We start from the raw sequence: 26,262 nt of genomic DNA, 5'->3' as shown, positions 1-26,262 counted from the left end.
CGACCGTGACACTGGTGGCTATTAGTTGTTGGTAGTATGTTGGTGTTACCATGCAACTCTATGAAATTGTTGCTGGGGGGCAGTGTGAGTTGTACAAGAATTTAGGCGCGAGCAGCTTGGGCACGTGGTAGGTTATGAACTGTTGATGCCAGTCAGAATTATCCAAGCGCTGTGATGTGAATCGTGGGCTTGGACATTGAAGGATCAGCCATAGGATTATGTCTGCTGTGCGGCTGATTTGTACCATACGGCCTTCTGGTCTGTTGGTTGGTTGTGAGCCTTTAAACCAATGATTGGGGGGGTGGGGGGCAACCTCTTTGTATACCTCAGAATCCCTCTGAGGTCTCCAAGTCAAGATATCAACTAGGTATCGAGGAGTGGTTGATTTTGGCAACGCGGCCTGCCTTAAGCCATATTAGAACCGCCCGGGAAATCGGCACCAATTCTACTTTTAGGACAGAACAACCCGTCGTGCTCGAGATTGCTATTTCCTTTGTTTAGATTGAAACTCCCGTCGTTTTGAGTGTTTGCCCCTGGAGTCGCCCGATTTCCAGGACAGCAAGTCTCTGTAAAGCACATCACCGGGTGTCCAGGAACAAATAGCATCCTGTATGCCCTTCCCCTCAGCTCACCTGCCATGGGATTCTCACCTCTGTTGCATCCCGGCGAATCGGGATCGTTTGGGGATATTGGCAGTTATACGACAAAGGTTGAAGGGATGACGAACATGGCTGTGTGTAAGGCGGGCTGTTGGAGAAGACAGAATGCAGGCTGTCAAATGAACCATAAGCCACGCGCTACATGGGTTTTGGAGAGCAACGGAGAGCACTTAACCGCTGCTGTCCGTAATTGCCCAGCGATCCCCTGTGATGATGTCGCGGAGACGCCCATCCGGCAGATGTCGTTCGCGTGGCTTTCGCCGCATTTTACCACCAATTGGGAGCGGCCGTAGATTTTCTGGGGAGCGTCATTCGCGCGCATCTTGCAGTTGGCACGGGGTTCTGGGGTCCACGGCCAGCAGGGATCAATATTGTCTTGAATATGGCAAAAAGGAGTCGAAGCCGCACCTGGGCCCTTTAACCGTTCCGTTCAGCAACGCGGCTAAAGATGGGAGTTAGGGGGAGCAAAAATGCCCGACCGAGATCGTGTTGCACTGCGTCGTGGGGCCCCGCAAAATGGCATTCAGGGCTTTTTTGCTCCTGTGCGGAAGGAGAATCCTGGTTGCATGGAAGGGGAAGGCGTGGGTGAAGATCGGGGAGCATGGCCTGTGATCTTCAGGTACGTCTTGGACTGATGGAGCATGGTTGGCCGAGAACGATATCATGTAGTCGACAGAGGATACATCGAATCGGAACAGTGGGACCCAAGGGTGGAGATGCGTGGGTAATCCCGAGCAGCCATCATGGAATCTGAGACTAGGTATATAGAAGGCTGGCCCTTCCAACCTAACCGCTTCTTTTTCAGCTACTCAGTCATCCCAGCCGAGTCTCACCCACCGTCAAAGATGAAGGCCAGTCTTATGCTTCTGTTGGCACCGTTGGTGTCAGCGGCTCCCACCGTCGAGCACCGTCAGGCTTCCCAGAGCATCGACGCGCTCTTCAAGGCCAAGGGCAAGGAGTTCTATGGCACTGCCACCGATCAGGGCCGTCTTCAGGCTGGCCGGAACGCCGCCATTATCGAGGCCAACTTCGGTCAGGTCACTCCCGAGAACAGCATGAAGTGGGAGAGTCTCAACCCCCGCCAGGGCCAGTACAACTGGGGCCAGGCTGACTACCTCGTCAACTGGGCCACCGAGCGCAACAAGACCATCCGTGGCCACACCTTTGTCTGGCACTCTCAGCTCGCCGGCTGGGTCAACCAGATCAACAACCGTGACCAGCTCACGCGTGTGATCCAGGAGCACATCCGCACCGTCGGTGGCCGCTACAAGGGCAAGATCTACCACTGGGTATGTCATGTGTTGTGATCATGGTGCGAACAAGGAAACTGGAGAGCTGACACAACTCGATAGGATGTGATCAACGAGATGTTCAACGAGGATGGCTCGCTCCGCAACAGCGTCTTCTCTCGTGTCCTTGGCGAGAGCTTCGTCAAGATTGCCTTCGACGCCGCTCGCGAGACCGACCCCTCGGCCAAGCTCTACATCAACGACTACAACCTCGACCAGCCCAACTACGCCAAGGTCACCCGGGGCATGGTTGCCAACGTCAACAAATGGCTGTCTCAGGGTATCCCCATCGACGGTATCGGTACTCAGGGCCATCTTCAGTCCGGCCAGGGCAATGGTCTTGCCCAGACCATCAAGGTTCTCGCTGCCACCAGCGTCAAGGAGGTCGCCGTTACCGAGCTCGACATCCAGAACAACAACAGCAACGACTACGTCGCCGTGACCCGTGGCTGCTTGGAGGAGCCCAAGTGCCGTTCCATTACCGTCTGGGGTGTCCGTGACCAGGATTCGTGGCGCCCTCAGGGCAACCCTCTCCTGTTCGACAGCAACTACAACGCCAAGGCCAACTACAACGCCATTGTGCAGTTCCTGTCGCAGTAAATGGATGAGAGGAAGGGAAAGGGCAAGGTAGAATGAGAACTACTTGGTTGTAGAGTAAGCTCAACATCAGGTACCGGCACAATATAAATACGCACCCTACGATACCGAGGTATCTTTCAAGAGACTTGAATGCTTCCACAGTTCTCATTCTCTACTGCAAGGTATTGAGTCCTCAGAAATCAGCACGGACTGTGATCCTAGATAGGAGGCCTACAGCTGAAAACGAAAAGCGGAAGTGAGTACCTAGCATAAATTCTTGATCGAAAACCAGTATCACTGTCCGCGATCAGGGATTATGTTGTAATATGACTGCAGTGTAAGCTCTGCCCGATCGCGACTCTTGGGGGCCATGTCAGATGCATCACGATTCTCGGTGGTCAGCGTACTACATGGATGGGCCAGTGGTATGGATGTAAAAGTGCGTAACATGAGAGTGACACCAAAATCTGACATGCGGAGTTAAAGGCAGCAGTTTAAGCTCTCGCCCCACAATTAACCAATCAGAAGCGTCCATTTCTCAGCTGGTGCTTACCTAACATGCTTGCTGACCTTAGCGTGTCTGCCCGACGAGATGAGACCAGCGACTTCAGTGGACCTCGATGAAACGAAGCAGCGAATCCCTTCTTTCATCTCTCTGACTTGCAGATCTCCAAATCACACACAATGATGCCCACTACCCCGCTACGACCCCGCGCCGTTCTGCTTCATCCCTATCGCACCGTAAACATGGGGCCACACAGGAGCCAGGGACAGACAGGGCTTGGGAGACTTAAATCTGACGACCATTCTTCCAGTAGCTATAATCATGCCCACTCCTCCAAACCACGTCGTCAGATCAGTATCCTCCGTCAGGAACCTCGAAGCCCGTCACGCCCATCCCTTCGACGTGTGGAATCAACGAGACTCCTCAAATCCCCGACGGTGATTTGTCAGCTGCATGTCAGGAAGTAAGTCGATCACACATCTTCGGCATTCCAGGTATCACAACTAACTGCTTTCCTGGTTAAGTTCTTCAGACCTCACCCTGACCTGAGCAGTCTCTGCTTCCAGCTCGTCGATACCCGTCTCCAACTCCACCACGCTCTTACTCTCTCCCGCTTTCTTCGGTCGCCCACGTTGTGGACAATACAATTGGCACCGCAAAAGTAAGTCAACGCACACCATATTTTGAGCCACACGTCAAATATAGTCTATAGGCCTATGGCTATCTTTTGAGGCCTATTTTCTTTTTAAATAGGTGTAAGCTGACGATCATTAAGGTGTCATCATGGGTTCGCCACCCCATCGCAGTCTCTACGATGAGGCTTTTGACCGGTTCAAAAAGTTGAAGCACGAGCGTTATACCGATCCAAAGGAGGTGGCCGTCCTCAATGAGTTCCTGCGTGAATATGCCGGACCAGAAGACGCCAAGGAAGCCGCCCAGCAGTTGCAAGCAGCTACTGGCAAGAAGTATGGCAATAAGAAGCTGGCCGATGTGGAAATTCCAGAATCGTGGATCACCAATATCATGGAGAACATCGAGAACTTCATCACGGCCGGAGACTACCTGACGGAAGGGGCTCCAGAAAGCGTCGGGCTGGCCTGGTACGCCGTCAAGCTAACCCTGACAGCCATCCACAGCAACTACGAGCTTTACAAGTTTTTTGGCACGGCCCTCAGCGATATCAGTGAGATTATGATCATCGTTCGTCATTACGACCGACTCTACGATGAACGCGGCAAAAAGCCCGACTGGAAGCCCAGTCCGCTGGTGGAGAAGCTGTTCCAGGATGTGACGGAAACCTACGTGGCCGTCCTCGACTTTTCGTTTGCTGTGAAGCGTCATATCACGGCTGGGTCGTTTGCTCGGCTCAAGCATGGCCTCAAAGACTTTTTCGGGGCTAACAAGGTAGGTTCGACCAGCGCCAAGGACTGTGTTATAGAATCGGCCACTAACCCTATCCATAGATCAAATTCGAGGAAAAGCGCGAGACAATTGCTATCCTCAAAAAGAAAATCCTCGAGGGCAGCCAGGGTGCCTTCCAAGACAAGACTCTTACCCAGCTCCAGGGTGTGTCGTCAGTTGTGGCCGATATTGCCAGCTCTATCAAGCAGTTCGAGACCTTCCACCACAAGATTGACATGATTACCCAGAAAATGGACGAGCTGGCCAGCAATACCAAGCGCAAGTCTCCGTGGGACTTTGCCCTGGAAGACTACAAGGCATACCAGGAAGCGCTGCAACCGCTAGAAGGGTGTCGGAGAGTTTTGGGTGACACCATTGATGCGCTTGTTGCGATGCCTGAAGGCACTTGCAGCTGGGTCTTCGAGGAGCTGGACTATGAGACGTGGGAGCAGTCGGACGAGTGTGAGATGTTGTGCATTACGGGCGAAGAAGGAACTGGAAAATCCTATGTCATGGCGTCCATTGTCAGACAGTTCCTCCCAGGCCAGGGTGATGATGACGAGGACGAGGAGGATGCATGGAACCCGGATACCGCCTACCTTTACGTCACCTGCAATCCTGACGCCAAGGAAGGCAAAGATCAAGTCATCACAGCTGAGACGGTTCTGCACACACTGCTTTCTCAGCTCTATGAGTTGGCCCTGGAGACAAAGAACGCGAGTCTTCTGGAGAGCTGCACTGCAGTGTTCAAGGCCGCAAAAGCAAACTTGCAAAATGCCCAGCCCCACGAGAGAGAGCGCCTGTCCGAGTTTCCGCAGTTCGTTGGAGGGTTTTGCAAGCTGGTCCGTCTTTTGCAAAGAGATGTGGTCGTGGTGGTTGATGGAATCAGCAAGTCGACCCTCGAGGGTCAACACCAGCGAACGCTCCTTCGGGAACTTCGTTCTCTTCGGGGCCAAGTCGACGAATTGGTCAAGAATCACATTCTCATTCTTGTTGGGTGCAGCTCTCCCACAACGTTTCAGAACGACTATCAGCATGACGAGGAGTTTCCCAACCAGTTGATCATTGATGTTGGCGAAGGCAATGGGAAAGATCTTCGAGCGTTCCTGGCGAATGAACTCGACAACATCCCAGGCCTCACCTCCAAGGAACGCGAGGAGGCTACGGTTGCTATCCTGGACAAGGCGCAGTCCAAGTTCTCGTATCTTGTCAAGACTGCCATCCCGTTTATGAAGGAACCATTCCAGCGACCGCTCTCTAAACGGCTTCTGGAGCTCCCGGGTGGTCTGGGGGATGTGTATTCCAAGGCCCTACGCAACCTAAAGCCCAACTACATCGGTCTTCTCAAGACTGCCCTCACGTGGGTTGTGCTCGCCAAAGACAACCAAATCTCAGCACGAGAAGTCATGGACGACTTTCAGGGTACTTACACCAACCCCGTGGGTGATATCTCCAGCGACAACACAGAGGATGACCTCGCCTTTGAGCACATTTCAAGTCTGGAAAGGGAACAGCTCCTGCAGGCAGTGGAAGGCATTCTGAAACTCAGCTCTGTCGAGGGCAGGTTCATGGTTCATGCGCCCATCGGAGAGCTTGACGATATCGAGGATTTCTTTTTCAGCTCTAACGGGGCGACTGCTGAAGCGGATAACGAACTGGAAGCCACCGAACTCTGCGCAAAGTGCAAAACGAGTGATGCCATGCACAAGGCTCTGAAGATCGACGCTCGCGAAGGGCATTTGCAGCTGGCTCTGGCTTGTCTGCGACATCTCAACCACCCTCTGTTCCAGAAACACGCTGGCTTGTCAAGCATTCCGGAGTCCAAGGTTCCAGATTTTCAAATGGAGGCTCTGCCCCCACAACATATGCTGACTGAGAAAATGGTGCTGCCGTTGGAGAATTCCGATGACGAGGAAGATGTTGTTGATCCCAGTCTCTTCGATCGTGAGCATTTCAACTCCTGGGAAGACGAAGAAGACAGCGACTCATCTTCTGAGACGGAACCTACGCACCACTTGAGATACGAGCTTCTCAACTGGGCATACCATGTTCGCAAGGCTGAGGAGCTGTTTTCACCGGAGGAGAGGACTGACAGCAGCCTGTGGTCCCAGCTGATGACAGAACTCGACGCCTTTTCGTCCAAAACTGATCTCTTTTTTGCTTGGCAAACGAGCCAGCCGACCTCGAATCCGCCAGAGGAACGCAAGTACACTCTTGCCAGCGGCTCTCACAAGCCGCTGCATGTTGCTGCCTATCTTGGGCTGACAAGCTGGGCCGAGCGTTTACTTGAGGCTGGTGCCGATGTCAACGAAGTCTGCAATGGTTTCACCCCAGTCCAGGTGGCAGCTTCAGTTGGGAATAGGTTGGAGATGATGGAACTTCTGCTCGAGAAGGGCGCAGACCCAAATTCGAAATCCAAATGGGGGTTCAACGCTTTTCACTACTGGATCAGAAATGACCAGCAGCTTGAGGGCGTCCAGTTGTTGCTTCAACATGGCGCTGATGCTCGCATCAGGAACGAACCCTACGGCTGGACACCGCTACATCTGTTTGCCCGAGAGGGAGCAGACCCAGCAGTGCTGGCTGCCCTGTTGGAGCATGGCGCAGAGATTGACGCCCCTGAAGGAGTGCTAAAACTCACCGCGTTCCACATTCTGCTTGCTTTCAGGACTGCAGCACCCGAAGATCTTTTGCTTGCTTTCATTAGACACAAGGCTGACATCAACGCCGAGAACCTTACCTCGGCCCGTCCTCTGCAGATGCTCGCAACGCAGGGTCAGGTTAAGAACATGGAGATTCTTCTACGTGAGGGTGTTGTCGAGATCGATGACACGGATATTCAAGGGACAACTGCTTTGCAAGAAGCCATTGCCAGCTTGCATATTGATGCCGCCCGCTTACTGCTTGAGCATGGTGCTGATCCCGAATTTACCGACACGCTCAAGAGGACTTCTTTGCATCTGGCGTGCCGAAGAGGAGCAACAGATATTGCCAAACTGCTTGTTGAGCATGGCTGTGACGTGAACATCGTCGACGTCCATGGCTGGACACCTTTTTTCATTGCCCTTCTGGGGAAACTAGAAGGGAGCCACAAGACTGCGTCCCTGATTCTCGACGCGCTTGTGCAGCGTGACATTCCCCTTGCGGACATCAACAAGGCTGGACGTAGCGGCAGAACTGCCCTTCGACAAGCGGCATCTCGCGGGTTTGATGACATTGTGTCAAAGATGATTCAGGTATCCATTGAGCGCGACGACGCTGCCGCTCTTGCCATCGACGTCAAGGACGAAAAGAAGGGAATGACGGCTCTGCACCGTGCTGCCCTGGGAGGCCACGTCGAGTGCGTCCGCTTGCTGTTGGAGGCAAAAGCGGACGCCTCTATCAAGGACACCTCCTCTCGAACTGCTCTCGTGTTGGCTTACGAACAGTGGGCAGTAGTCCACACTCCCGCCTTCGAGGACACGATCGCCCTCCTCATCTCGGCCGATCCCACCGCCGCGATTCAAGACTCCTCCTTGATCGCGACCTGTGCCGCCAACGGAAGCGTCAAGCTCCTCAAGCAACTCTGGTCCCTCAACGCAGACTTTAGCCGCCCAGACCAATTCGGCTGGCGGCCCATCGAGCTGGTGCGCAATTCGGGAAGCGAGGAAGCGGAAGAGTTTCTCCAGGAGCAGAACACCTGGGTGAAGAACCTGCCATTTCGGTGGTCGACCTCTTTACCTGGCGCCACTGCCATCGGCGCCAAGAGCGTAGGAGAGGATGGTATTACGATACGACACCTCTCCGCGAAGGAGGTGTCCGTTTCGGCCGACAAGCCCCTTCCTCCGGGGTTGGATCGTTACTATTACGAGATCACCATCAAGGACACTCCTTCTCTCCCAGAGTCGGAAACTCTGCTTTGGCACAAGGCTAGGCCACCGAAGCCACTGGTGGCACTTGGATTCAGTTCTGTCGGGGCGGCGGGTGTGAAGTTCCCTGGTGAGACCGTCATGGAGAGTGACGTCAACCCGAACGCCAAGTCGTGGGCTTACAACTCGCGGGCTGGGGAGATTTATGCTTCTGATGGGTCGGGGACGAATTTTATTGGGATGGCTTATGGGGAGGTGGGTGATGTGATTGGTGTTGGGGTTGATTTGGCCCAGAGGGAGATGTGGGCTACGAAGAACGGGGTCAAAGTGGGTGTGTATGATGATGAGGATGGAGACGTGTCGGGGAGGTTGTTTCCTATTGTTGGGTTTGGGGGGTTTGTGCAGTTTGAGGTTAACTTTGGAGGGCCTGGGAGGGAGTTTGTTTGGAAGGGCGAGCAGGAGGAGGAAGAGGAGGAGGAGGGCAGTCAAGGGGATGATGAGGGAGAAGATAGAATCGATGGGGATGACGGTGACGAGAAAGAGGAAGAGTAGGAGAGTTTTGATATTCTCCAGCGTCCACATGGACACTAACAATGCACACGTGCCCAGCAATTATTTACAGTGAATTTAATTTGGCCGTCGACATGCACAACATACCTAGTCCACAAAAATGTAATTCAGGGGGTTAACCTGGGCAGCAAAACATCATCCTAGACTTCTCTTGTGACAAGGGAGTGTGCTTTGGACGAGTTGGGAATCGAACCCAAGACCTTTCGCATGCAAAGCGAACGCGCTACCAATTGCGCCACACGCCCTAAGAGATGATGCCGGTTACGTCGGCGTCAGCATTTCTAAGGTTGATTTGGTGTAGCCACAATGCAAACAGTCGACTTGGTGAGGTTTTGAACTGAAGCTTTGTTGGCTCCACACGATATAAAGTGACAGTCAGGGAGGCCCCTGAGAGGACAAAGGCATGGTTCTTGGGTTGTGTTGATGTGGGGCTGGGATGGGAGGATGGTTCAGTGCTTTGTGTAGATACTGGGATGAAATGGAGGTCTCTGGGTGTTATTTGGGTCTGAGGGGAATGATTTCGGCAAGTGCAGAATTGGGGAGTGAGTTGATTGCCTGACGTGTCGTTGGTCTTGCAATGCTCCTCTCTGACTGTGCCTGTGGGCAGCAAAATGTCGTGCTGATGACGGGAATAGTTATGACATCATAGTGCATGATTATTCGGCAGTTGCTTGAGCAAACAGTAGTGTTATGGCTCTCACGAAATGTGCATACTCAGACTAACAGACCTGCTACCTAGGTTCTCAGTTGTCTCTTCAGAGCGACACCAGGGAGAAACATACTCCAAAAAAAAAAACAATAGGATGCTGCATGTTCTTGCTTCTCTTATTCCCATATCTCAAACTTGGCATCTCCATCAAGTCTGCAATGCCCAACCATGTAAGATCGCCCAGCGCACCCCCCGCCCCGCCCACCAATACCCCTGAAATACGCCCGAAGCCATTCCCAATCCATACGGCCTCACCACACCTCATGTACAATTACATCATCACCTCAACCGCCACATAATCCTGATTGACAGCCACGCAGTAAACATGGTAGAAAATTCAGCGTCTAGGATCAGCACTGTCATCCCTTCCTCCTTTTCATCCATCTCTCTCTCTGTCCATCTCTCTCTGTGTGTTCTCTCCATTATCACCAACAGGACCATCACCACAACCAAAACAATCCCCCAAAAATGGCCCCAATACTATTCACCCACCTCCCAACCCTCACAACAAACCTCCTCTCACCTCGCCAAGACAACAACCCCCCAACAGTCACAATAATCACCGGCACCAATGATGACCCTCCCGTGACCGCAGACCCAGATGAAACCACCACCCTCACCGGCGGGGCCATCGCCGGGATTGTAATCGGCTCAATCGTCGGTTTGCTTCTTCTCATCTGGATTATTAGGTCGTGCACCAACTTGGGGGCTCCCCCGAACAAGCCTGCGGTGCCGGGGAAGCCGTGGTATGGGAGTGTGAGGGAGGAGTATCCGCCACGACATACGTCCAGGAGCAGGTCGAGGCATTCACACAGGGGACATTCAAGGACGAGGACGGTTAGCAGGGAAAGAAGGGTGGGCATGACGGAGGTGGAGCCGGTTTATGTTAGGAGGGAGGGGTCGAGGAGTAGGAGTCGGGGGGTGGACGGGGGGTATGCGGTTTATGGGAGGGAGGAGGTTAGGGGGGCGGGGGGGAGAAGGAGTAGGAGTCGAGGGTATTAAAGGGAGGTGATGGAAGAGTGGATGGGTTGGTTTGGACAGCATGTGGTGAGGGGGAAACATGGGGCGTGGTGTTTTCACTTTGGGGGATTGACTGGGAACGATGACGAAGCTCAATATATAATGGAATGTACATGGTGGATGATGATTATGAGATTATGCGGGCTGGAGTTTGGGTGTCAAGTGTTGTTTTGGTGGTGTTTCTTTGACTTGCTGGGATGATGACATTATACCTACTTACTAGTACCATCAGAATGAAAGAAGTTATGAACAGCGTTGCATTCAAGTTGCGCATATATTCCTCGTATTCTCATGAACGTGAGCAAGAAAAGATGAGCCCTCAATGTCTCTCACCTGTGAATACCTATAAGGTTCCTACCTACGCAAGCCACACCACCACCAGGCCGAAAGAGGCGCCATGCCGGTGACCGTGAATCTATATCTACGCCTCAAGTTCACAAAACCCATATTTCCACGGCAGCCACTCGCACGTTTCTCTTTTCACTTTGCCGCTCTCATCTTCGTTCTGGAACCGACATACGTACCTACCTCGATCAACACTCGCTCGTACATACCAGACTTTCGCGATGGGTGATTCGATGGATGATTGGAGGTACGATGACTTCCCGCCTGTTTGATCTTGGTACTTGCCAACCTGGAACTTCGCAACTGGACAGAAAGCAACATGTAAAGGAAACTTTTCAAGCGGTCTTGCACACCCGGGGGTAATGATGCACGATACCCTCTTGTACGCCGATCTCTTATCCTAACATCGTACTGCAGTCATGAAGTCGGAGCCGATTACGCTTTAACGGTGGTACTTGCCGTCTATGGGGTTGGAATGCTTTTCATGGGCATTAGAACGGAGATAGACCGTCTCTGCCCTGCATGGTGGTCAATCAACGATATATGCTCGAGGGCGTTGCTCTTTTTTGGCTGGCTCCTCCTTGTCATCCTGTGGCCAACCTATCTCTTGAGGACAGCTGGGTCAGCGTGATGAGGCTGAGCTCCCGCCATATCCTGGGCATGTTTAGGTAGTCGGAGAAAGACTGGAGGTAGTGGTGGTAATTGAAGGACATGGAAATGAGGTAGCTATGGCTTCAAGCTTCAACCCAACTGGAAAAAGCTTTTCTGTGCGCGAGTATCAAGCCCCCAAAAATGTGAGTGTGCCAACTTTAAACACACTTCAGCCACCCGCTGCCTGGTATGGTGGGTACCTACTTAGATAATCCAGTCTCCTCAGAGTAATTACCTTCCTTTCCTTCACACCACATCAAAATCGCTACCGTTGCTCAGCCCAGTCTCAAGATCAAGCAGCATAACTTCTACGACTTCAGGAGAAAGTCTCGCTCCACACTTAGGAGTCCAGCGACAGAGAAACAAGATGATTTTGCAGAGCAGAGAGTATGTGTCAGAGCCGAAAGTTCTTCCTGCCTTCAAGAGCGCTAACTCCCACAGCTGGCTAGGAGAGGGCAGAAACAGGGAAGTCGCATCGACGTTTCTGGTCGTCGGGTGTCACTTTTACGCGCCGATTTCTCTTTTTAACATTGGTTTCGTCTACTAAGAAATAAGTCGAATGTACCCACGGCTGGTTAAGGATGGGTGCGAACAACTTCTTGCCACCACTGTATCCTTCTTCCTGGCTCTCTTTTGGCCGTTGTGGCTTGTTTTCTGCGGTATTGCTAGCATTCTACAATGTTTTTGCATAGACACAGAGTCATGCTGCGGGTGTTCGTGGGAGAGGAAATGGCAAGCATTTGCCAAAACTAGTTACATCACCAGGCTGGCGAGCGGGTCGACAGTTGGATGATGTGGAAAGACAGGCTGGCACCACCGACACCAACACCAACACCAACACCAACACCCGCACCAACACCAACGCCAACCCAAACAACGTTGTCAACAAGCAGCCTAACCTTTATGATGACATTGAACTGCCACCATATCCTGGGCCACCTCCAGTTGTCTATCGGTTAGGAGGTGGACTCGGCAGAAAAACGGAGACGGATGGGTACCGGTAGCCAGCGACTGGAGAGTGATGAAGGGCGTCGATGTGTTCAAGCGAGGCTTCAGGGATGCTAGGAACTTTGGATTATTTTGTCGTACATGTTTCTCAGCTATGATGTTGATAGTTCCGGAAAAGAAACAATTACAGGGACTGTTGTGCGGCCCAAAATTCTCTACCCTCTTTACATCGCAACCTCAACCCCAGGAGACGTGACCTCCAACCCTTGTTCCCACCAATCACTGTCCTTCTGCTCTTCCTCCTGCTTCCCAGCAAGAAAACCCCTCCTCATCCCAGAGGTAACCACATCCTCCACCCCAGCATTAGGATCAAACCCCCTCTCATCAGGATGATACCTCGGGCACCTCAAACTCCAAACCACATTCCCACTCACCTGATGCTTCAACCCCCTAAAATACCTCTCCCACACATCCTTCTCCCTCCGATCCCCCTCCCATCCCCTCAGAAACTCTTCTGACCGTCTCAAAAACTCCTTCTCATACCCATTACACGCCTCCCTCACCATCCCCTTCGCAACCTCCACCGCCACCCCATACCAATTCATACACAACCACACCGCGTTGATCAACCTACTCTCCTCCTTATTCCTCTTTTCCCCACAGCAAAACTCAGCATACTCCCTATCAAAGCTAAAATAATCATTCGCCAGCGCCAAACTAGCAAAACACGGCCGTGTAACCTCATCAAGTTTGGCTTTATCATGCTCAGGCAGGATAAGCCCCATGCTAAAAAGCATTGTGGCTTCGACAAAGGGCGCACCGGTGTCGACGATGCGAAAGGTGAGGTACTCCTCGAGGTTGAAGAAGTGTTTTGATTTCTGCTTAAGGGTGGTGGCGAGCATGGCTTTCCAGGTTTGGATGATGCGTTCGGCGCAGGGTTTATCGGTGGAGAGGAGCTGCCTCATTGTTTTGGCTTGGATGTGTTTGCGGCCGGATTCGATGTCGTTACGTCGGCTGAGGGTGAAGGCGTCGGGGTGGGGGGTCGTGGTGCCGTTGGGGGTTGTGGGCTGGGATAGGGGGGGTTAGCATGGATGGGGGAAGGGTGCGTGGGGATGTGGGGGCTTACAGCTGAGACTCCTTCTACGACGGTGTCGTGGAGGAAGGCGTCTAAACTTGTCAGGTTGATCAACAGGTGTGAGTGACAGTGAGGACGTACATTCGAGAAGATAAGAAACCAATCTCAACCGCTCCGGCTTGCACATTGGCAGAACCAGAGCACAGAAATGGCCGTCAGCAGGGTTGCAGCCGCCGTACTCACCAACAGGTCCCCAACCAATGTGCTTGATCCAGTCCTGTCTGGCTTCGTGGCCTCCCTTGTTGGCCTCGCTTTCTGCGTCGTGCCGTGCCAGGGGGTAGCCATGGCAGAAACCTGCCGCTTCGGTATGGGCATACTGCGAGAGACGGAGAGTTTTGGCTGTCGGTAGAGCATCTTGCTGGTGGAAGTAATCGTTGGGGGGCATGTTTGTTGTTGTTGAGATGGAGTGTTGGGAAGAGCTTTGGGTTGTCTGAAAATAAATGAAATGGAATGGTCTTTCTTGCTTTTGTAGAGATTGATGATGATAGTGGGGATGTAATGAGAGTTCGGGCAAGGTAATTAGAGACGATGTCCTCCCTTTTATGCTCTTTTTTCGTCATCGTTGCGATTTTCTACATCAGTAATTCTGACATACATCCTGACCTCACACTTCGTCATGCTTTCCAAAACATTTGACGAGCAACAGAGCACTTCAAAAACCCGTCCACAAAACCCCATCGACACCTAAGACAGCGACATCATTGACTTCAGCATCACAGGTTACAGATTCTGAGTGCCGACCCGGTTGCCGATACCTTATCCAATGCGAAATCACACAATGCCAAGTCATGAAATTGTTCATGGCCCCTTTCAAGACACCATGATGCAACCCGACGCTCTGGTCAGCATTCGGATCATCGGCAAGGGATGAGACATGATCTTCGCGTTAACCATCACAGCGGAGCTGGCTAACGATTCGAGTGAGTCGTTTATCCAGAATACCCACTTCGACATCGAATAGGAATTCACGATAGGCCGTGATAGATCCTCGGGCTTTTGAGACATTGTTCTAGCGCGATGGAGCCATGTCGAAGGAATGAGTCTTGACGTAGCACAACTAGCGTGTCGAAATGCATCGGAACGGAGATTTTTCTCCGGGAGATGCAGAGTTATCGAATCAGTCCCGTCTGGAAAGGATTTCTCTCCGTGGAGACATTGTTGGTAATCTGCAGAATTCTTGCCATCAGTGTTGCGGATGATGATCACCAAGACTGCCCGTCGAGGGCATGACAGATGAGAGCAATCTGATAGACCTGGGACAGCCACCAACCGCTACATGCCTACCTGGTATCTGAGCTATGTTAGATGACCGATTACATCCGGTAGAAAAGGTAAGTTGGTAGGTATTTGTGTGCTTTGGACTCCGTATTGCACGATTTCTGGAGGCCCTGAACAAGCTTCCTGTGCCTTAAGTACCTCATCCGCCTAGGTATCAATGAAAATGGAAGCTACGGAAGCTATCAGTCAACGACTTTTCAAGTCGCCTTCTCCACTACTAGACCTATTTAATGCTAATACCATTGAGAATAAGCTTGATACAGCCTTGCAAACGCTCGCAGATGTGGTTGACCCAGAAGCTACCCACCTATCGTAGCACCCAAGAACACAACCATCACCGCAGCGTAGGCTGATGTGGCTGAAAAGACTTCAACAGCCTTGTTTGAGAAGAACGACACGAAGATGGCAAAGATTAAAACTGCGCCCCCTGATATCTGAAGCATGTTTCGGGCATTGCCATAACCACTCTGGTTGGAGTTTTCCCCGTCGCTTGGATTCTCCGTTTCTCCCGACTTTTCGAAAGTCTGCATCATGACAAACATTGGAAAATAAATCAGAATTCCCCCAACAATTCCTGACAAGAGCCTGTGGTAGATGAACCCAAAAGTGTCGCTGTTCGCCCTATACTCCAGCTTACTGCCTCGCTATATTTCTCTTGATCTTGCTCAACCAATGTGCCAGGCTGGGAACTGACCGTGCGAAAGCGTTCTTGTTGATCCTTGAGTAGAGTGCGCAAAAGATCGGCGTCCGTCGAGGTGAAAGAGTGGATGCGTAACCAACGACTTGAAGCAGACCTAGTATCGATGGCCTCCTGGATAAATTGCATGTCTCTAACCGCTGTCACTGTACGGATATATCAGTCTCTTTTCTTCCTCAAGTGAACTGACGAACCTACGATAATCATGCGCCCTACTGTCAGTGTACTTAGCATCTGGGTCTGCCCAATCTGGGCACTTCTCCGAGATGGAGTATCGATACTCAAGCGCTTCTGTGGCAAGCTTTATTCGAAGATGGCGAAGCTTGAGAATGTAAAGCTCTCGAAGTTCCAATATCATGGCTGGACTCTTATCTAGCCCAAACACTGGCATATCTCCATCCCTGCTGAACCTTGGCTCACGTTTGAACGAGAGAAGATCGGTTCTGCAATCTCGGGCGGCGGCATCTTGACCCTTCTGTAACTCGTCAAGCACCGGTGCAGCGGTTCTTGAGAAGTCAGACTCGGGCGGCATGTGCCCGAGCTCAATGTCAGGATTTTGATCGGTTGTGGGCGTTCCTTGGCCCATTGTGATAAAGCGTGCTAGAGACAGGTTAAGGATGCCACGCCTCGATCGGGATGATGGAACGGACAAAACCAAGTCAAGCAGCAAGTTAGCACTGTAAAAGCCGGTCATCGACGCCATTGTATCACAAGCACTGCCCTCCAGACTTGAGAAATGCCCCGCATTGGCATCAACCATCCAGGTGGAACTATACTATTACTACGCCCAGTTAGGAGCTCTTGTTACGCGCTGTGGCTTGTGATCTTTGAGCCCAATCTAATTGCTAGGTACCCAATTCCCATCAGGCCGATCGTCGTATTTTATTCTCTACCTACCGTAACTCACAAGACGACGCCCTACACCACAAAAACTATCACAGCTTGCTGCAGAGCTATCTCAATATTCGAATCAGAAGCTGCACACTGTTCCGAAGCTTTGCATATATGTCAGCCGCAGGATCAGCATCAGAAGAGGCTAGCCTCCTGTACCTTCTGACAGATTACGCAGTGAATTAGATCTGTCGTTACGTCAGGGGCGTCAAAGCTACAGCTGAAGTCTCAGATAAGATATTCTGGAGAATGCTAATTGTGAGTGTCGTCCATTTCACCCGGCGTTTTTGGCGAGGTCTAGAAGCAATGATCTGCGATGGTTTTGTAGAAAAGAATGTGAGAACCGCTTCACCTCATCTTTGGAAACTTGCCGAATCTTCCCACATTGTCCTTCAGTCTTGGGACTGCTAAGATTTGTCTTCAACACCACCCCCAAAGACCTACGCCAAGCCCGAAACTGGCTTTACGAGACAGGATGAGCATCGACGGAAGCACCATTGCAGCCATCCTGACGGGCATTCTCGCCCTGGTAGGCGCCGTCACGACAGCATGGATGTCAGGATTGAACCAGCAACGTGTCGATTCGCGAAAGAACCGAAAAGTACTTGCCCGATCATCAGCGCCTCTTCTCATCGCGTCTTGGGACTTGGCCAACTGGTTATATGACATTCTGGAAGACACGGCCTACAGCCCACGACGTTGCGCAGCGTACGGTAACGGCTGGCCCAGCCAATTTACATCCTACCTGTTTGGCCAATACTTTGCTGGCGTTCACATCATCCGGGAGACGACACAGTTCTTTGCTCATATGCAAGGTGGTCGAACGGAGCAACTGAAGAAGTTATTGTGGAAGATTCAGGATGAGTTCGTCTCGATGCACTATGAAGGACGGGAAAACCTCATGCTGCGTTGGGCTGAGAGGAATATCCTTGAGGTGCAGGAGTCCATGACCGTGGTGGATGGCGACGGAAGTCTCCGGACGATGCGTTGGGTCGAGTTTCAGAAAGACTACGCGGAGGGAAAGGGGTTGGAGAAGGTCTTCAAACGCTATGAGAACGAGTTCCAAAGCATCATCTACCGCCGATTCAAGTACCTGTACTCGACCAACGAAGAATGGAAACGGCAGGGTAACCCCCAAGACAGACGCGAGGAAGAGGAAAAGGAGATTGAAAAAGAACGGGCAGATGATCCAGCGAATATTGTTGTTGTGATACCGGATCATCGGGCACGGCGTCTTCAGCACCTCCTCAGCGATCTTGTGGGGCTACTGGATGAAGAGTCGGGTATGAGGTTCAATCGTCCCGTGCGGAGATGCGGTATGGTAGTCAGCAGAAAAGCACTGGCTTATGGAAGTGCGGATATATTGGAGAAAGATCCTGAACGGACTGACCACTATCGCATACCCTGCGACTGTTACTGTCAGGACCCTGATTCCCGCTGCAACGAGAAACTGAAGGATTTTAAACATTGTCAACTGAAGGATACCAGCGGGAAGGGCTTTGCGAGGAGGGAAACCTCTTACTGGGAGCCTCGGAATCAGCCTCAGGTATCTGATGTATCTGCCTTCCGGATGAGGGTTACAAACCTCGAAGATAAGTGCTAGAATAAGACGAGGTTGATTTCATGGTCGTGCGAGAAACTGGAGAATATCAAGTTTGTATTGGAGGAACTTACATGTCTGCTAGTCTCTGCCTTTCTCCATATATTGCCCCTCTACCCAAACACTGTGGTTGTCTATCGATATTGTCTTGGGGACTAATCTCAAGCCCCCAGCGCTGCACCCAAGAAAACAACCATAACCGCTGCATACGCCGCCGTAGCGGAGAAAATCTCCAGCGGCTTTCTCGAGTGATATACGACACAAAGATAGAAATATAAACACCGCAAATCCAGAGATAACAAGCATGTGATGTCCGCCGCACACACATCATCTCCCGCCTTTGCCTTTTCGTTGTCGAGAACCAGAACCATGACTATCATTGGCCATATTATCAGTCCACCTCCCATGAGCCCTGGCAACAGCTTCTTCAGAAACCTGGAGATTTTGCGGAGACCAGGGGATGTCGGCTCGGAGGCATTTTCGGTCCAGACTCCTAGTGTTTGGCTGTCTTGGTGGATTAGGGTGATGCCGGTGACATTTGTTGGTGGCTAGTTCTCGAGCCGGGTGTCGAGTAGGCGTTTGAGGACTTTGAGGTCGTTCTGGCATGCTGCTGTGGAGTTGGAGATTGTCGGGTTCTGGTGATTTGGTATCGACGAGGTGATAGATGTACTCCAGGTCGCGGACCGCTGTAACTATTTCGAGGCGTTGCCAGCCGTACTCGTGGAGTTATGGGAATGCTTACTATAATCATGGAGAATACTGCCCCTGTAGCTTGAGTTTGGATTTCCCCAATGTGTTGAGTCTTCCGTAGACACGGAGTATCGGAACATTAATGCCTGCTCAGCTAGATTTACTTGACGTTGACGAACTTTGAGTGTGTAAAGTCGTTGTAGCTGCAGTGGCGCCCCGGCCTTTCGTGTTAGCAAGGTGGACAGGTCTGTTCGGGCTGCGAAAAGGTTGGCTTTGCAATGCTGGATGACATCGTCAAGGTGGTGCTCTGGAGAGGAACTCGTCGTTGTGTCAACCCCCTTTTTGTCTGATGAGTGGCATTCAGCGCCGCGTGCGATGGACTCGAACTCGATATCCGCTGGATGAGGTGATAGTGGTGTGTCAAAATTCATGAGGGGCATGTTTTAGACGCCACGAACCACTTCCTTTGAGCCACACGGGGGATTGGATAAAGGCGAGGTTAGACAACAGTGAGATCTTTAGCTGAATGCTTACATGGGCGTGCTGGATTCATAGGCTAGGTAGTAAAAGGGTTTTGGGACGTGTAACGCGACTTAACATTTCGACGCGACGTGTTGGCTGCTGTTTTTAGACTGGCTCGGTGAGACGAAGCATCGTTGTGTTGGTAGCCGGAACTTCAGGAACAATATATTCCTCGCGTTGCGTACATTTATATGATCTCCTGGCTCTCATATCCAATACCAATAATCAGATCAATGCCGACTTGAGTCAGGGGTTAGACTGCGGCATGGAGCGCCAGACAACACCCCCAATGTCCGCCGTCCACACAAATCCCGTGTCTTCAGTCACGCAGACCTCCATATCCCGAAATGTCTCGCAGGTGAAGTCACTCTTGATAGTTGTCGTTGTCAGACCGCTGAAGTTCACGCTGTCGTTTTTGTTAACAATCTTCCCGTGAAACAGACCTGAAGAGAGCATGGAAGGGAAAACTTACGGCTGATCCCCATCCAACTCCCTACACTGCCAATCCGCCTTGAGCTTCAGCTCCTTCGTCTCCGGATTAAATTGCACTAAGCAGGCATACGGCCAGAGCGGCTGATCGTTCGCCCCGTCGGCTCCGATTACGCACTCGAACCAACCCCCTTCCCTTCCAGCCGCTCTGCTGACTGTGACTGGAATGGGGTACTGAAACCCCGAGTAGGTCGCCAGGATGATCTCAAAGTTGATTGCCTCCCACTCTTCCTTCTCTGGTGTGTAGACAATCTCGAAGGCCGAGAACTGCCATTTTGGGGCGAGGATCGAGGTGATGGTGCAGGTATTGTCCCGCGGGATTGGTTCAGTCAGAGAATAGGGCGGGAGGGTAGTGGCGCTGTCCACTTTCCCTGCGAGGACGAGAGTGGGATTGCGGTCGCAGACTGTCTCGTTGATCGCAGAGCCGGCCGAGAGGGGTGTTGTGGTGCAAGTGAGCGGGAGGATTGTGCTCGCGGAAGCTGTGAATTGGAGTCTTTGGACATCTTCGTCAGTGATGGGCAAATGGATAAGAATGGAAGCTGAACTGACGGCTTTGATGGATTCTCGTCATCACAAAACCAAGTTTGTCTGACTGTGAACTTGAAATCAGAAGGGTCGAAGCTGGCCGTGGTGCTGATTGCATATCTGCTCCCTCCGAGATTCCCGAACTCGGACCCGGCGCAGATCAGGCTGGTTTCCCCAGCTGGACCTACAAGGGAACCATGCACGCAACCACCCTCGTACCCATTGGCCGTGTTTGTAAACAAAAGATTGAAGGTGCGGGAAGGCGACTCGACGTTGCCATCCGCTGGCCGATCCGTATAGTAAATATGGGTAATATTCCATTCTGGCTTCTCTGACGCTGCTTGACAACCTTTCTGATCATGACCTTGCGGGCCTGCCGCCCTGTCTGGGGTGATGAAGACTGGTGCGTGGAGCGTCCCTTGAATCAACAGTGGGGGTAATGTAGAACTGGCTTCTGGTTCCGGTACATCGTAAAGAGAGATACGAGTCCGGCCTGATGCCGTGAATTGGACTCTACGTGTATTTGTGTCAGTGAAAGCCTGAACACCAAAGTAGGTACTGGGAGCTTACGGAGTGCCTCGATCGTTACAGCTCCAGGTTTGGTTCACAGAGACCTGAGCCACAGTTCCCTCAACTAAGGCCTTGATCTCAATTGTGCCGTTCCCAGGGGCTGACTGTCCAGACAAAGAGCAGAGATTGTACCCTTTCCTATCGATGCCGCATGTTGCTTGGGCGGTATAGTTCGTTGCCCGGTTTAGAATACCAAATGCCACCTTCCTCTCGTCGTCGACCAGATCCTTGAAGTCGGTGATGAACCAGCTGGGGATGTTGAAGGAGTTAGTGGTGCACCCGCCTCCGACAGCGGGCGGGCCTTGGGCTGTTACGAGCACTGCTGCTGACAGAATCTTCAGAAGGAAAAGAGCCCACATTTTGACTGCAGCACTGGTCAAACAATATCATAGAGTGTACAATTGGAAGGTTGGAGTGCTTGGTTATAACTCAAAGGTTGACGTCTGTTATAGCAACTGTGTTGAGCACCGGCCTGGCATTCTACGAGGGGAAACATGTGAGGGGCGTTCCCTTCATCAAAATAGCCATATTAAGCTCGATTGGAGACATACTGACTGACAACCTGTAAGATCTTCAGCTGTCATGCCGGGTTATGTTCCGGGAGAAATGGATCGGCAGATCTCATCTGTCCTGCTTTTTTTTCCCGTGCCAGTCCCCAACATCTGGTTACACCCCTGAATATTTGGTCCGTATTCTTGTCCGTGGTCTGTAACATGCCATAGCCAAGACGGCTCGAGATATGGTGCAGCGGGTGCAACCAAAGGGGATATTAGCACTGTATTCTATCCATACTGGTATTTTGAAAGGGCTTCTAGAAGGATTTGGGAAACAACATGCCACAAAACGTGCAAGTCGACTGCTATCTAAGACATGTTCTGATTTTGAACAGCGGCAGACCCTAACCCCTGAACCCCTGAGTGATGGTGGATCGACACTACCATTGCGTCCGTGAAAGGCTTAGTCTATTTTAGTTGCTGTGCCACTGCTGCAGTACCTGCAGCCACAACTTGTTTCTGCGGCTGAGCAACGCGCTTCAGGCACTCAGAACCACTCTCACCGCTCACCGCTTGCCAAGCATCACCATCAGGTTCAATCGAGAAATGTATTACAGACTTTCTCGTAACCAAATAACATCTCCCCTCCAGTCTAACGATGTATGTCAACAAGATCGAGGCACAACCCCCACCTCCACCTCGACATTACAATCCACCACCCCCAGCTCGGCGCCCAACCAACCCTTATGACGTCGATGAAACAAGATCCAATCATGTCAAGTTTCCGGGAGAGTATTATTCCTATGGCTATGAAGCACCACCCCGGCCTTCGACTGAATATGCTGGACATGGACCCCGTGGACGTAGTCCGACTCCGCCTCCTCCTTCGACCTATTCTCGCCCAGCCGCCGGCCGTACCAGCTACACGCGACCATCAACTCGTAGGACACACCACACAGTGACACATACACGGTATACTTCACCTGTTCGCGAGCGTGATAGACGCGACCTCTCGCCAGCCTCGCCAACATATTCCCCGGCGTATGCACCTACTTCACCTGTCCTGGCACCAGCTTACCCTAGACGATCATCCATTGAGTATATCCGCGTCCCTGAATACCCGGTGGAACAACGAAAAACCGAGTTCATTGTTGAGAAGAGGAGAGATGCCGCTTCAAGTGCCGAGGAAGCTGAGTGGGACTACAAGAGGCCGCCCAGGCGAAAAAGGACTCAGGATGAGAGGGATGATGGGAACCTGGATGAGGAAGACTTGGTTCTTATGGGGATGTGGGAGACTGATGCTGCATTTGAGTCCGGGCCGACGAGGAATCCGGTTGCTACAGGTCCTTACTCCTTCGTGCCACCAAGTGCTTCCAAAGATCCCCTGGGAGATGTGGGCAAATTGTCAGACGACGACTCTCTGGATACAACAGAGCAGGATATTGAAGCCGCTGAACGTTTAACTGGGACTGCGTATCAAGTGCTCGAGTCCGGCTACACAGGTGACGGAATGATAGGTGGACAGCATGGTGCGCAGTTGGTGATAACTCCAGGGGAACGTGTACAACACCAGCCTGTCTTTCGGTGGATTCACTTTAGCCATAAGTCCATGGACTTTGACAACTTTGCAGTGCGTCATACCATTCATATTCTGTTCTTCTTTCGCTGGCTAATGTTGGCTTGTTGCCATTCCACTTAGACCCAGACAACACGCTTGCTTGGCCTGACCAAAAGCGAACGGCAAGCTGTCGCCGATCTAATCGCACGGGTCAAGCGTCAAGGCATCAAGCAAATACAAACCTCGAACGGCTCCTACGTGCGACATATGGAGCCAAAGCTCCTCCAAATGCCTGTTCCTTTTGACCCCAGTCTGAAGGAGCAAAGCTTTGCCAACCGGACCGTCACATGGATCTGCCTGCCGTACTTTTCTCTAGAGAAGTATTCCGGCCTTCTCGCCGCTGAAAACGCCAGCAGCTTTCCCGTTCAAACGCTACTCCAGGCTCAGTTTTCGAGAGCCACCAAGGACCGTGATATGCAACAGGCTGTGCGTCAGCTCAAAGGAGCGCCTGCTGAGCTATGCTTCCATATAGCACAACTCTGGTGTATCGTGGTAGACAATTGTAGGTCACATACTTTGTCACGCAGCAGTCAAGAATCCGATTAACAGATTTTTATCTAGCTCTTCTCCTGACATGTGGTCGGATGCCGTTCGACGCCCTCTGCGGCAACAACATACACAGGGTCACAAAGACAGCCCAGGAGATATCAACGCTGAAGCCCGCCGCCAGAGTCTTCATTCGTTATCAGAACAATATTGTCTGGGCACTACCGATTGAAGAATGCGGCAGCTGGTTTGTACGTCATCGGCACCCCACGAGACAAACATGACTGAACCCCTGAATGCTAATTGCAATACATCTACTGCAGTCCTTTATGGCACACTTCCTCGAGTTTTGGCCTCGCACTCTCAGTTTCTTCTATTACAAAAGACCCGTTAAACCTGAGGAGTGGCCGTGGATCACCAAGCTGGCTTCCCGTTCTCGTGCTGGAATCTTGCTCGAAATGCAGATTGGGTATGTTGCACCCTCTTCTCTTGGACACAGGCTGTAGGAAGGCCACTAACAGTACAAAGACACAAGCCGGCGCTGCCATCTCCTATGGGCCTCTCGTCCCTCAAACGGGAGGAGCGTGATGACGAAGTACAATTTTCGGCCTCGAAGCAGCCTGATGACTCGAGTCAGAGAAAGACAGTTCGAATCACCATTCCACGGGAGGGCAAGGAAACTGCAGAGTCAAAGTCGAACTTTGCCTTTGCCGTCTTCACCTGCCTGGACGGTGTATCAAACTCAGGTATAGGCGGGATCAACCATGACGTTTTCAAGGACTACTTTGTGCAGGTCGACGAGTACTTGCTCAACAAAACCGCACGCCAGGATCAAAAAGCCTACAGCGAGTTGCGGCAGTCGAAACGCCGCGATGTGTACAAGCTTCTTGAGGAGGAAGGAGGGAAAGGGAAAGAAGAATCACCGCCCTCGGAACGCGAGAAAAAGATGTACGAGAGCCGAGTGAGCTTCTTTAACAAGGCCGACATCGTCTTCAAATTCTTTTTTCCGTCCGAGTTGGAGGTTCCGACTGTTGATAGGTTCTGGGGTATTGTTTTGAGTCTAATAGAGGTATGTACCAAATCTCCAACGGACACGAAAAGCAGCATGCTGGGCTAACACATCTAGCACCCAACGTTGGAGCCTGACGATCCTGCTGAACCTCGCTCCAAAGAGATAAACAAAGCAAAACGGTCCTTGCAAATGGAGAAGCTTGCCCGCCAGCGAAACGAAGTCACCAAGACTCTCGACCGACAAATAGCTGCCCTCTCCTCCTTCAACGCCACATTCAGCGCTGCCTCCCCAAAAGACCTCGAAAAAGTCCACACCCCGTGGCTCCTCGTCGACGCCTGGATCCACATCCTCCTTGGCCTCGCCATCTTCCCCAAAAACACCACCCGCTCCGAATTCCTCCTCGACTCCGGCCTCTCCTCCCTCCGCCAAGGAACCGACACCATGATCCAATCAGTCGCCAACTCGTTCGAACGAACCCTTTTCGATAGATCAGTCATCCTCCCAATGGACCTCTTCTCCCTCATAAGCATGCAGCTCCTCAGAGACATCACCCCCGCCCTTCCCGACATCAGCGAGACCTACTCCTCCTACCTCGACACCATTGAATCCGACATCACCACCAAACCCTCCACCCGCACCCACGAGTACAAACTGGGGAGGCTCAAACAAGAAGTGTCCATCGTCCAATGGACCGTCGCGTGGCAGAGGTCGATCTTTGACGCAATGTCGCAGTGTTCAACGCGGAACTGGAGGATGACACCCCGCCACCCCCATGCCCATGCGAGTCACAGGGGGATGTACACCTACACGCAACTCCCCTCCCCAGACATAACCGTCAGCACCCACGGATACAGACAACTACTCATCGATGAGATCATCAGCGTTATCGACCGCCGCGACAAGGAGTTTGGTGAACTGCGGAGTCATGCTTCGCATTTGGAGGAGTTTAATAGGAATAAGCTGGATACCAACCGTGACAGGCAGGAGAGGGCGATTTACGCGTTTACGATTGTGACGATTGTTTTTCTGCCGTTGAGCTCGATTGCGAGCATTTTTGGGATGAATTCGGCTGACGTGAGGGATATGGAGGTTGGGCAGTGGGCTTATTGGGTTACTGCGGTGCCGGTGACGGTCGGGGTTGTTTTGGTGGGGTTGTGGTGGACAGGGGAGATGGGGGGGGTTGTTAGGACGGGGATGGAGTGGGTGAGGGGTTGGGGGGAGGGGGGGAGGTGGAGGGAGAGGGAGGAGGATATGGTGCCTATGATGGGGGCGTATGATGGTGGTGGTGAGAGGGTTGGGTGGAGGGAGAAGGGGGGGTATGTGGTTGGGGGGGTGAGGAAGAGGAGGTGAGAGGTTTTGTTTCGGGGTATCTAATCAGATGTCGTAAAAAGTAGGGTTTTACTCAGCCGAAGACTATGTATGGTGATAAGTCTTCATTATCTCTCTGGCCAGTCACCAGATTTGCTCCAATGTGTGGACTGTCATGCATGGCTTGTAAGGTGGTATCCACCGTCGTCGTCTGTTTTTCTAAAGCTCACGGGATGGGGGTCGGCATGAACATCGTGGCCACCTAGCCTTCAGAGACGGTCAATTATACGTTGTATTTCCACTAGGCTCTGCTGCCTACTGTGTCTTGCATGATGGCCGCAACATAACTGCCCCTGAGGTTGATAATAGGGGCTAAGCCGGGAATAATTAGGACCGTACCTTAGGCAGAGAGAGCTTTGACTG

At 52.0% G+C, this 26,262-nt stretch overlaps 7 protein-coding genes and 1 non-coding gene across 8 annotated transcripts; 5 read left to right on the top strand and 3 right to left on the bottom strand.

Annotated features, from left to right (window-relative positions):
- The first annotated feature begins 983 nt into the window (after positions 1-983).
- Positions 984-2,954, top strand: XYL2_1 (Endo-1,4-beta-xylanase 2). Its single transcript, XM_062872602.1, has 2 exons — positions 984-1,948; positions 2,012-2,954. Exons 1-2 carry the CDS (start codon positions 1,403-1,405, stop codon positions 2,546-2,548), a joined length of 1,083 nt encoding a protein of 360 aa, XP_062731943.1. The 5' UTR covers positions 984-1,402; the 3' UTR covers positions 2,549-2,954.
- Positions 2,955-3,815: 861 nt separating this feature from the next.
- On the top strand, positions 3,816-8,833 carry QC761_402040 (uncharacterized protein; the record flags this gene model as incomplete). The annotated part of the gene is made up of 2 exons (XM_062878491.1): positions 3,816-4,436; positions 4,514-8,833. The coding sequence occupies 2 exons, from the start codon at positions 3,816-3,818 to the stop codon at positions 8,831-8,833; spliced, it is 4,941 nt and encodes a 1,646-aa protein (XP_062731942.1).
- A 190-nt stretch (positions 8,834-9,023) lies between these two features.
- Positions 9,024-9,096, bottom strand: QC761_0062940. The gene has a single exon. It is a non-coding gene; the product is annotated as a tRNA-Ala (tRNA).
- A 932-nt stretch (positions 9,097-10,028) lies between these two features.
- QC761_402035 (uncharacterized protein) lies at positions 10,029-10,562 on the top strand (the record flags this gene model as incomplete). The annotated part of the gene is made up of 1 exon (XM_062878490.1): positions 10,029-10,562. One exon carries the CDS (start codon positions 10,029-10,031, stop codon positions 10,560-10,562), a length of 534 nt encoding a protein of 177 aa, XP_062731941.1.
- A 4,674-nt stretch (positions 10,563-15,236) lies between these two features.
- Positions 15,237-16,384, bottom strand: QC761_0062920 (uncharacterized protein; the record flags this gene model as incomplete). The annotated part of the gene is made up of 3 exons (XM_062872601.1): positions 15,833-16,384; positions 15,632-15,780; positions 15,237-15,581 (listed from the first exon to the last, which is right to left on the bottom strand). The coding sequence occupies exons 1-3, from the start codon at positions 16,335-16,337 to the stop codon at positions 15,237-15,239; spliced, it is 999 nt and encodes a 332-aa protein (XP_062731940.1). The 5' UTR covers positions 16,338-16,384.
- A 616-nt stretch (positions 16,385-17,000) lies between these two features.
- Positions 17,001-18,128, top strand: QC761_402020 (uncharacterized protein; the record flags this gene model as incomplete). The annotated part of the gene is made up of 1 exon (XM_062878489.1): positions 17,001-18,128. One exon carries the CDS (start codon positions 17,001-17,003, stop codon positions 18,126-18,128), a length of 1,128 nt encoding a protein of 375 aa, XP_062731939.1.
- Positions 18,129-19,471: 1,343 nt separating this feature from the next.
- Positions 19,472-21,390, bottom strand: QC761_402010 (uncharacterized protein). Its single transcript, XM_062878488.1, has 4 exons — positions 20,922-21,390; positions 20,376-20,864; positions 19,810-20,319; positions 19,472-19,743 (listed from the first exon to the last, which is right to left on the bottom strand). Exons 1-4 carry the CDS (start codon positions 21,278-21,280, stop codon positions 19,584-19,586), a joined length of 1,518 nt encoding a protein of 505 aa, XP_062731938.1. The 5' UTR covers positions 21,281-21,390; the 3' UTR covers positions 19,472-19,583.
- A 537-nt stretch (positions 21,391-21,927) lies between these two features.
- Positions 21,928-25,881, top strand: QC761_401990 (uncharacterized protein; the record flags this gene model as incomplete). The annotated part of the gene is made up of 6 exons (XM_062878487.1): positions 21,928-23,045; positions 23,115-23,535; positions 23,595-23,770; positions 23,843-23,988; positions 24,048-24,588; positions 24,646-25,881. Exons 1-6 carry the CDS (start codon positions 22,074-22,076, stop codon positions 25,879-25,881), a joined length of 3,492 nt encoding a protein of 1,163 aa, XP_062731937.1. The 5' UTR covers positions 21,928-22,073.
- Between the last annotated feature and the right edge of the window lie 381 nt (positions 25,882-26,262).

The sequence above is a fragment of the Podospora bellae-mahoneyi genome, chromosome 4 (genome assembly GCF_035222275.1).
Source record: "Podospora bellae-mahoneyi strain CBS 112042 chromosome 4, whole genome shotgun sequence".
Classification (NCBI taxonomy): Eukaryota; Fungi; Ascomycota; class Sordariomycetes; order Sordariales; family Podosporaceae; genus Podospora; species Podospora bellae-mahoneyi.
Note: the sequence above shows the minus strand (reverse complement) of the source record. Positions and strands in the feature narration are given on the sequence as shown.